Genomic DNA, 10,215 nt, shown 5'->3' with positions numbered 1-10,215 from the left:
ATACACAGTGATATTTTTATCTGTGAGGATGGCTGTATCATCTCCCAACAGACAAAAGCTGACCAAGTGTTTGAAGTATATATATGTATGCATGTGATCTTGGCAGATTTGATCAGCTGTAGGTAGCTAGCCAAATAAACTTTAGTTTGTTGAAAACTTTTAAGCTTGAACTTTGTGAAAGGGATCGCTTGACGGCTGCATACCTGAACTACATGTCTGAGGCAGAAAGTCAGAAACCTCTTTAGCCAATTATAAGAGCTTAACACACTGTTTCAAACCATTCCTTATACTTTTACTTGAGTTTTTTTGTAAAGGTTAAAAAAGACACCTTCCTGCACACTCCTTAAACACTGGATGTTGCTCTACTTGGAGCTTAATGACAATGTTGAAATCAAAAGTTTGATAGGTGTCTAATCACTGTTTAGGGGAGGGATTTAGCATAAACTATTTTCAGACAGGGATTGTTGGTTGTGAGTGTCAATTTAACCAAGTTAATATTTAGTGTTTGGCTCAGTGTAATGTTCTATTATCTGGCAGGCAATCTGGTGGTCATTTAACCAGCCATCAAGTGTTGTGATCCTCAACACAGAGGTCAACGTCAAGTGCTGTACTGTGTGTGTACGTGTACGTTTCTCAGTCACCCCGTCAATGATTAGCCGTGAGAATGTGGGAAGTCATGTTTATTAATGCAGAAGCAAACCATTCACATTCTGATTGACACTCATTAACTCCTTTTGGATTAATGAGTAACTGAATTCTGAACATGAACCAGCAGCGGCTCACTGAGGAGGAAGAGGGGGGGTGGGTGGGCCAGGAGAGAACGAGAGAACCATAATTGCTGTCTAATCTTTGATGGATGGGTGAATGGATTCCCCTGCATGCTGTTGAATGCTTCAGAATAACAAACATAACACACAGTCGGTGACAGTGAACGCCTCAAGCCACTGGATGCATGCTGGCACATCATTTTGGTACAAACTACACGGTGCTTATCATGCTCAACATGGGGTTATCTCTAACCATTTTTTGCCAGTTTGTGATTGTTTTTTTGTTTTGTTTTTATGCTTTGTTTATATTTAGGCAGTTATCAAGTCCACAAACAATGTTACAAGCAGGCAGGGGGCTCAAGAACAGCAGTTATTTCACACATTAGATATATGACACAATTCCCAAAATAATATGATAATATGTCTGCTAGTTTGCAAACAAAAGAGTAAAAAACTAATAAGCACATAAGCATAAGAAACATTCATAAATATAGTCTCAGTATTGTAGGACATGGCTGTGTGGGTAAAAGAATGCATACAATTTGGCAATATTACTTATTTTTCTGTCATATCTATTCATAATATAAACCTCTGCAGCTCCCTAGGGAGAAAAAAAAATCCTGTGAACTTTGTCACATCAAATTGGCAACACTAATTCAGTGTGCAGAATTGGAGCAGAGATCTAGGATTTCTGAAAACACTAATCGTCTGTAGGCAACATCCATTCAAGGTGTAAAAGTACTTTCCCTTCTTTGTGCATATGTTTGATCATGGAGGAACAGCAGAACATGAATGGATGAACATATTTTGATCAAGAGCCAGTAGGGGTGTGACGATACTCTCAGCTCACGAGACGAGACACGATATTGGGTTCACGAGAACGAGACGAGATTTTAAGAAAACTACAATGACAAAATATATGACTGGACCAACAGACTTTTATTTAACCGAGTTGCACATGCATTTTGAAATGTTTTATTATAACTATTTACATGCATGATGTAAGCATGAGCTTTTAATAAACTTCTTCTTCCACAACTTAAAACTAAAACTAAAATTCATAAAAGTTAAAGTAAGACAAATAAAAAAATAAAATCCCCCAGAGGGATTTATGAGACTCCAGAGGTGAAGTATGCTAATCGCTTAGCAACAGTTTCGACCGTGATCTGTGATCACATACACGACAGATTAAACACGGGAGATGCAACTCTGGCCGCCATCGCTAACTGCACAACATCAGCAGCTGATCAAAACAAAGCAGCATGGCTAATTATCATAAACATAACGATCTTGAATTAACCGGCATTGCTAACTGTGACAGAGATCACTAAGTGAACACCTCCTGCAGCAGCAGCACATACACACAGTACTGCTACAGAGCTAAATGTTAGCCGGCTCTGTGACTGCAGCTGGGAGAGACTGCTGCAGGAGGACTGTGCCGATTCGATTCGTTCTTACTCTTCTTAACGAGCCGCCGGCCCTTGCGACGTCATACTGGCTGCTTGCTGCTTGCCCTCCTTCTCCTCCTCTTCTTCTTTTCATTTTACTCTCCCCACAGGTAACAAATAGAAGTTTGGATAACTCACGAGATCTCGTCACACCCCTAACAGCCAGTGAACATGTGTGAGTCAGTCATGAGCCTATATATGGCCAGTATCTTGTTTAATTGCATTCCTGCTGTGATAAAGTGACAGTAGAGAGTGTCATTTTGTTCTACACTATAAACAGTTACATATTTTGTCGATACAGTAGAAAATAATGAATGAGTCTTGCTCGGGATTCACACTCATACATAGGCAAATCAATAAACAGATGTCAATCAAATGTAGTAATCTACCCTCGGTTCACCTGATACAACCTAGGACTTGACCTTGAGAAAGACAGATGTGATCTCTTTGAATGTATTTTTCTTTTTATATTTTAACAAAGCCTTACACCTTCATGTTTTTTTTTGCCGTTTTCTTGCCTGCAGACAGGAATTTTTAAGGGGGAAAATTGTGTTAGAAAGAAACTTGTCACACGGTGGCATTGAACTTAAAACAGCTGCAGGCAGGAGTGGATATCAGGCAAAAAGAAATCACAAAGTTTGAATAGCAATAACTGCTGACACTTTTGTTATTCTTTGAAAAGGCAAATGCATGCACATAATTACCTGAGTTTTTATTAAACTCCGATCGATTTTTCAATTGGCTGACATTGCCCTATCGCAGACATATTTGAATCCGTATATGTTGTTCGATATGTGCCAAATGACACACATCCATCTATAAGGCACTTTGGAATAAAATCACAAAGGTGAGCAGTTATCTGTATTGTGTTAGTGCTGAAGTTGTGCAGCCCTTCTCTTTTTGCCAGATGAGGTGGTTTTTTAGGCTGCAGTGACCTTTGCGGTCTCTGAACCAGCTCTCCGACCATGCTCTCTTCTGATGATGCAGTTTATAGGGCCATTGAACTCCTACAGGCTTTCCTGCTGAGTTCCATATAAAGCCATTTAATGTGTTAACAATTTAATACACACTTTGCTTCTTTGTGATGAACTTATTGCTCCTGTCACCACTGGGAGCTTCAAGGCTTGGAGCCAGCCATCAATCCAGGCTGAAAGACTGGGCTTCTCTCTGGCAGGCACCCCCAGTAGCACTCCCCACAGAGGCCTCACTCACAATATACATTTCTGGCTCATAAAGAAGCAAGCCAAATAGCAGTCTCCTCTGGAAAATAAAATAAATCCATTTGTCTTTATTTGGTTTGGTGTGACTGAATGGAGTCTTTGGGTGGAGATGCCTTTGAAAATCTGTTTGTGTGCATGTGGGGGAGGGATTTGAGCACTTGGCTGTATATATGTGTATGTGTGACATGCTGACCCCCCCAGTGCAGCCTTCCTGTGTGCCTCACATCCATCAGAATATAATAACTCATCAGTACCACAGCACACTTGCTCTGACATGTTTATGGTGACTCTGGAGTGTAAGGGCCATGTGTGCGTGCACTATTTTATTTAACACTCAGCAGGTCCTCGTCTGTCATTTGAGGTTTGCGTTGCATAAGGACACTAACTCAAGACTAACCCAAACTTTAAAGCTGCTTTGAAGGGGACTGTTTTGTGTCTTGACCCTGCCTTTTCTCAACTTCCTCTTTCTTCTCCCCCCTCCATTAAAGGCGATGGAGACAATTTGGCCGTGTGCGACAGAATAAGGAATAGAGAACTTAATGACTTAGATTCAGGGTTACTTTTCAGAAATTACTCTTTTTAACGGCTTGACCAAAATTTGAACTGTTTCCCTTGGTCCCATTAATACTCATTTTCATATTAAAAATCCTACTGACAGGTAACTGCCACCAACTGTACAATAATCAGGTATTATTGGCACGTTATGCCTCACACCTTTGCATGATTACAATGGGCATGGGCGAGTTAGTTGATTTTAGATTTTGGTTAATTTAAATTACTTTCTATTTGTAATTTTAGACAGAAATCCTGCATAGAAAATCTGGCATTGTCCCTCTATCCTTTTTTCCGACTAGTTCTTGCATTTTCTTTTTTATTTAGAAATGAATTAAAGCATCCTCCCTGTAAAATTCAGGTCGACTCAATGTGCTTAAATCTCATATGTCAGGTGTCAGGTTATTTAGAAAAGGGTTGAGTTGGGCCTTTGATTTCAAAAGTGAGTTGTAAGTGGCTCTGGGTACCTTGTATCCTTCTTCTGTAACACATGATGTGTTCACGTTGTTGTTGAAATAACTGTTCCTGATCTGTGTGGTCTCATTGAAATAGTTCTCTGTTTTACAACGATAACTTGAAGGATTTCCTGCAGTGCGGTGTCTAAGGTGGGCTATTGGTACAATACTTTGGCTTATTGAACTTTAAAGTATTTACTAAATTATCCTGTGTGGCTCCACCCTCCAGCTACTTAAAAAAGCCATAAAAGGATTTGCGATTACTGTTAAAGTGAGTCGTTGTACATTAACATGAGCCCTTCTTTTTTTCCCTCCCTCTCCTTTTTCCCTTTGTCTCTGTCTTTTCCTGTTTTTTGTCAGTTTTCTGTGACTTCTCCCCTTTTCCTCTCCATCTCTTACCTGCACTCAGTTGTGCTGATAGTGATGTGTGTGAATTGCTACCTGCACACCATCCTACTGAATGGGCTGACTAGGCATGTGAACGAGTGATTTGGCTGGGTGGCTGCCTGCTTGCCTAACTGCTGCCTGCAGTGAGTGTGTGTGTGTGTGTGTGTGTGTGTGTGTGTGTGTGTGTGTGTGTGCAAGCAAGTGTGTCTGCATCTCTGGGGGCTCCTGTGATGACGCACATAGTGACGGGGGGAATGCTGGGGGTGGAGACGGGGGGCTGGAGGAGGGAGGGGGAGACGCAGTCGACTCGCTAAGCTCTTTGTTTCTTCTGCACCTCGCCAGTGCTCGCACACTCCCTTCTTTCACAGGGGGATCACACTGCTGTGGGTACAGTAAGGTGCAGCTGAGCAGTACAGTACATCATGTACATGTGCACACGTGTGTGTGTACAGCTGTCTCTAAAGAAATCAACTCCCTTTTTTTTCATATTGGATCATTTTAAATGCACAAAACACACTCTCAAATACATGCACACTAACACGGACAAAAAACTGTTTTACACTTGTTCCATATGTGGTTTCCAAATGCTAAACTTGGAGTGTAGGATTTATTTTAGAATTAACATCATGGTTGGACAGTATGCTTTGTCCTCTGTTTGTTTTGACTCGTGTGTGAGTATCAGCAGTGCTTTGGTCAAGGCCGTGTTACTTATGGAAATGTACTCAGTGTTCAGAGGAAGGTGTTAACATGTGCGCTGGACTCAATGAGCCTCTTTGTCCATCCCTCTTACCCGGATTCATTCAACCTTACTCCCACTCCACCCTTGTGTCTCCCTCTTCCTTGTTAGAGCTTAAACCCTGACCAAATGTCCTCTCTCTGCATGTGTGTGTGTTGTCCTGCAGACTACCTGACGTGTGGGTGAATGAAACGGAGCGATCTCAGTTGAAGACTAAAGTGGTGCACTTATCCCAGTTACCGCAGGATGCTGCCATGCTGCTTGACCCAAACATCTATAGGTGAGTGTGTGGATGTGTGTGTGATGACACAGACACACGCCGCTGCAGATCTTTTCTGTTTTAGCCAAACACATGTTGCACATGTGTAAATATTCTCCAGTCCTTGGTAGGATTCGTTGTGTGAAGTATTTAAATCCCACAAAAAAGTTTAAGAGCGCTTTCTCTGCCCTCCACACCTGTGTGTGAGTCCTTATGTTTATGTGTGTACAGCATCCTTCCACTTAGTTCCACCAGGTGGCTCCAACTCCTGATTTCAACAATTGGACAGAGTGCAGAGAAAAACACATTATTGTACACTGTACAACCTGATCACTGAGGTCAGAGATCAGCAGTAGCAGGACATGAGTTAATTATTCAGAAATCACAAACAATGAAAAAGAAGAGGCCTGTTATTTGTGGATTATAGATGTTGATTGGAGATACAATCAGGGTACTTTTCATGTTTATAAACTTCCCAGCTGATTAAATATGAAAACAAATGCTTTATTTGAAGAAGTGAAAAAGATGTCAAAATCACATTGATCATTTAAAAATAGAAATGATCGCAGTCACAGATTCAAAAACCTGGAAAAAATAATTTATTGCTTTGTCTTCAAGTGCAGCATCATCCACTAAACATGACCGGTGATGTTATTTGGAACCTGTGCAGACTTGGCTTTATGATACATCATAAAAAGCTGAAAATGAATCCTGAAAGAGGAACAATGGGCCTAAAATAACAGAGTGGTCATCTTACCGGAGATATATGGCTCTCGAGTGTGCTGATCAACACACAGGCTGGCTGATTTTAATTAGACCTGAAGGCTCAGTAACTGCAGTGGCTGCTGCTGGACTCTGGTTTCATAGTTGAATATAACCATCAGCACTCAGCCAGTTGAGGTTGGTTGTCCTAAAGCATGAAATCGCCAAACAAATGAGGTGGTTGGTGCCTGTGGCAGTAAATGTAGTAGGGTGTTTGAACCCCTCTACATTTCAGTGGAAACGGTGTTTCCATGTTATGTTTCTTGCACTTTGTCACAATTCCTTCTGGACTGAAAACAGCTCAAACACATGATCACATTGTGAAGTGTAAGATGTTTTTACACAGTGACTTCACAAACTTTTTCTGTCTTTTCAGAGCACTTCCTCAAAAGCGGCTGAAACGCAGGTAAGCTGAAACAGTTCACAAACGTGTATGTGTTAGATGTAGATAAAAATATATTGACATACACTTAATTAACGATTTAGATATTGATTCTACACACACACGGTACAGTGGTGTGTATTTGGCTGAAACACAGTCCTGATGTTGCTTGCAGCCAGCAATTAGAATTGTGTTAATCAATGACAGTAAGTGCAAATGTTATCTGACCTTCATATTGATGCTTAAACAACGAATACAGAATTTAAAGTCGATACTAGACAAAATGTAACAGAAGCTCACATACTGCATGATGTAGTCAAGTCATTCTATACTGAATAGCACCCACACATACACATTACCAGTATATAGGAATAGAACAATGTGTAATGCAACTATGGTCTTTGTTCAGAAGTTGAGGTTTTTTTTTCTCATTTGTGTGCATGAAAGTATATTAAATCAAATGATTTTGCCTTTAATTCCAAATGAAATTAGGAAAAGTAAAAGGAAAGGGGGAATTCCATTAGGGGTAATTTTGTATAGTTTGTGGCAGTTATAATGTAGTTAAGGATGTACAGAAAGGGTCGGCTGATGCGTAAAAGATAGCTGTGTGACGCATTAATGTCACAATATCTGTATCTTTTATCAACATCCTTGCACAGCGTTTGAGGTTCAAAGTAATGTTGTGATCTGTGTAGACAGACAACACAGAGCTACTGCCTTATTCTGGCTTTATAACTAAACTGCCATGCGTCTATAATGTAGCACATGTCCTTATTCTTTGTACTATAATGCTGATGCCTTAATGGTATGGTAATGTTCGTGCATCTGCAGTATTACCCGTGGCTCTGGCCCTCCTGTGGTGAAACATCATCGCAGATGATTACTTATCGCCCACAGTTTCACGGTTCCTATGTAACGTGAAGCCAGTTAATTGGGCATTTTGGAGCCACAACCCGTGGCAATCCCTAGTCTCGCTCAAACATGAGGTCATATTTGGCCGTTATTCATTATTCCATTAATTGACTTCAGTAGTTCAGTGCAGCAAAAGCTGTAAAATACACAGTGTAATGTGTCTGGAAAGGAAGTCAGCTCAATGTCTGAACATCCAGGATAAAGCCCATTTCTCACTGTAATCGCTCTCATGACACACTGAGAACAACTCATTCTCTCCCTCTGTGTCTTTCTCTCCTGTCTTTGTGCTCAGCCTGTAAGGAGTCATCTGTGGACTTGATACTTAAGGGGAAATGCTTGTTCATAGGAGGTTTATCTGTATGGGATGGGACACTCTTCATCTGTCTCTGCTTCAGAACGGGAGGAGTGAAGTGGCGATAAAAGGAAGTGAAACTTGGCTATGGTGCAGTATTTTCCCTCTTCAGTTTTGTATATCTGAACAACTGTAGCCAAGTGTGGTGCGAAATGGGACTAACAATTTTTTTTAAAAGTTTGTGTTCATCAAAACTTAAATGAATGTTTGTTTGTTTTTCAACAAGCATCAAACTGAAAATATTCTAAATACCCAGTGGTGTAAAAAAACTGTTTTGTGTAACCTTGTCAGAAAATGCAGCATATTTTATAACTGTTTTTTTTTGTGTGTGTAAAATATTTATGCAGATTTGTAACTTATTTTTATACCATGGAAATGCTGGTGTACTGTGGATTTTTGTGAAGGTTTTAATAGAAACCGTATTTACTGTGATAATGTATGTTAACTGTCACTTGTAGGGATATTTGGAAATTTCTAGTTATAATAATGGTGTATATGACAGAAGTCTGAAATTTTGTCTTATTTATACTTACTGAATGCAGTACTTTTACCCTTGTGTATGACAATATAGTGAAGGGTTGTGCCAGTCATGTTAGACATGACTCTCAGGCCTCATTTCCACTGCATAGTTCAGCTCCCACATCTGACTTAGTACTAGTTAGTACATAGTAGCTGGCTTTTGGCATCAGGCACTTTTCTCTATTTTGTTTTCCACTATGGATGGTACACCCTTAGTTCAGGTGGGATTTTCAGCTGATCACCATGGCAGTGCTGCAGGAAACACTTATTCAGCTCAACACCTGCTAGACTCTTTCATCAGCCGCAATGTCTGCACTTTGTCAATGGCGCAGTTACAGCATCATTTTGCTGGCTGCAGTTTTTTTTAAATCTGGGATGCGTCAAAAACTGACAGTAGCTTGTCTTTTTAAATATGACTGGTGTGTGCAGGATGTTCCATGTCACACTTGTGTTTTAACTTGGCTCAGCTTACTTGGAAACCTCAATCCAATAAATTTACTATCCAAAGGTACTATCCACAACTTTTGCTAATGGAAAACCAAAAAAGAGCAAGTCTAAATGAGTACAGCTGTACCGTACCATGCAGTGGAAATGCAGCATTAATACTAACCAGTCTGTAGACAGTTTAGCATACAAATGACATTTCACTTACCCCAACCTCCTCTTCCCCTAAACTTTAAACTTTTTAACCAGTAACATGAACTGTGTATATCATAGTTGTTAAGATAAATTTACATGACGAAGCACTCAAAAGTTATTGTTAAAAATGGTGTGTTTTCTACTGTATGTTATCCCTGTTGGAAATGGAATACTTTGTTTGTAATAAAATGAGGGGAAACGGCAGTTGTTTGTACAGATGAGGATGCAAGGTGTTTGAATGGCGGAAAGGAGGAATGCATCCATTGTGGTATCAGTTCCTTATGTGTGCGGAGGGATTGGCTGGGTTATTTGGCGTCCATTAGCAGAACAGCTTTGGCAGCATGCTGTGGAGGAGCTAATGACTGGGCCAGCAGGGCAGCACCCCTGCTGGCCTCAGCTGTTAGTGAACATGCCTGCAGAGAAAACTGAGTTCAGGGAGAGGTCCTCCACAATATGGCCGTCCTGCTCTTAAGTATCTCATGCGCTTACACGCTCAAACATACATAAGTCATAGGAAGTTAGGACTCCAGCATGTGATATAACGAGGCCTTCAGGTGCTGTTCCATTCTTTTGTGGGGGGAAAGCATTGAAAGGTTTTGGCTCGATGTTGTTTCTTGTGTGCTTTGTTTCATGTCTTTCTCATATCTGCAGTGCTCTGTGGCAGCTCCTAGAACTGTTTCATGGAAAAGTGATAAGAGGAGAATCCAAGATATGCAGGCAACACATTTTGGGATCATTACAATAACGCCACCATGAGCCTGACTTGCATTACAGTGAAGTGTGAACCTCTTCATCTGTCAACACAAATCTTTATGGGTTTTTGGT

At 40.6% G+C, this 10,215-nt stretch overlaps 1 protein-coding gene across 3 annotated transcripts in view; it reads left to right on the top strand.

Moving 5' to 3' along the window:
• LOC131973219 (zinc finger protein aebp2-like) overlaps window positions 1-9,594 on the top strand; it is a 26,545-nt gene extending 16,951 nt beyond the window's left edge. For 2 of the 3 annotated variants that reach the window (XM_059335151.1, XM_059335150.1), the window contains 3 exons: window positions 5,732-5,845; window positions 6,963-6,992; window positions 8,173-9,594. In XM_059335151.1, coding sequence (XP_059191134.1) covers window positions 5,732-5,845; window positions 6,963-6,992; window positions 8,173-8,179 — 151 coding nt within the window. In that variant the 3' untranslated portion in view covers window positions 8,180-9,594. Of the gene's footprint in view, window positions 1-5,731; window positions 5,846-6,962; window positions 6,993-8,172 lie in introns of those variants that run through there. The other variant, XM_059335152.1, reaches the window with a different exon arrangement.
• The last annotated feature ends 621 nt before the right edge of the window (window positions 9,595-10,215 follow it).

The sequence above is a fragment of the Centropristis striata genome, chromosome 6 (assembly GCF_030273125.1).
Source record: "Centropristis striata isolate RG_2023a ecotype Rhode Island chromosome 6, C.striata_1.0, whole genome shotgun sequence".
NCBI classification, from domain to species: Eukaryota; Metazoa; Chordata; class Actinopteri; order Perciformes; family Serranidae; genus Centropristis; species Centropristis striata.
Note: the sequence above shows the minus strand (reverse complement) of the source record. Positions and strands in the feature narration are given on the sequence as shown.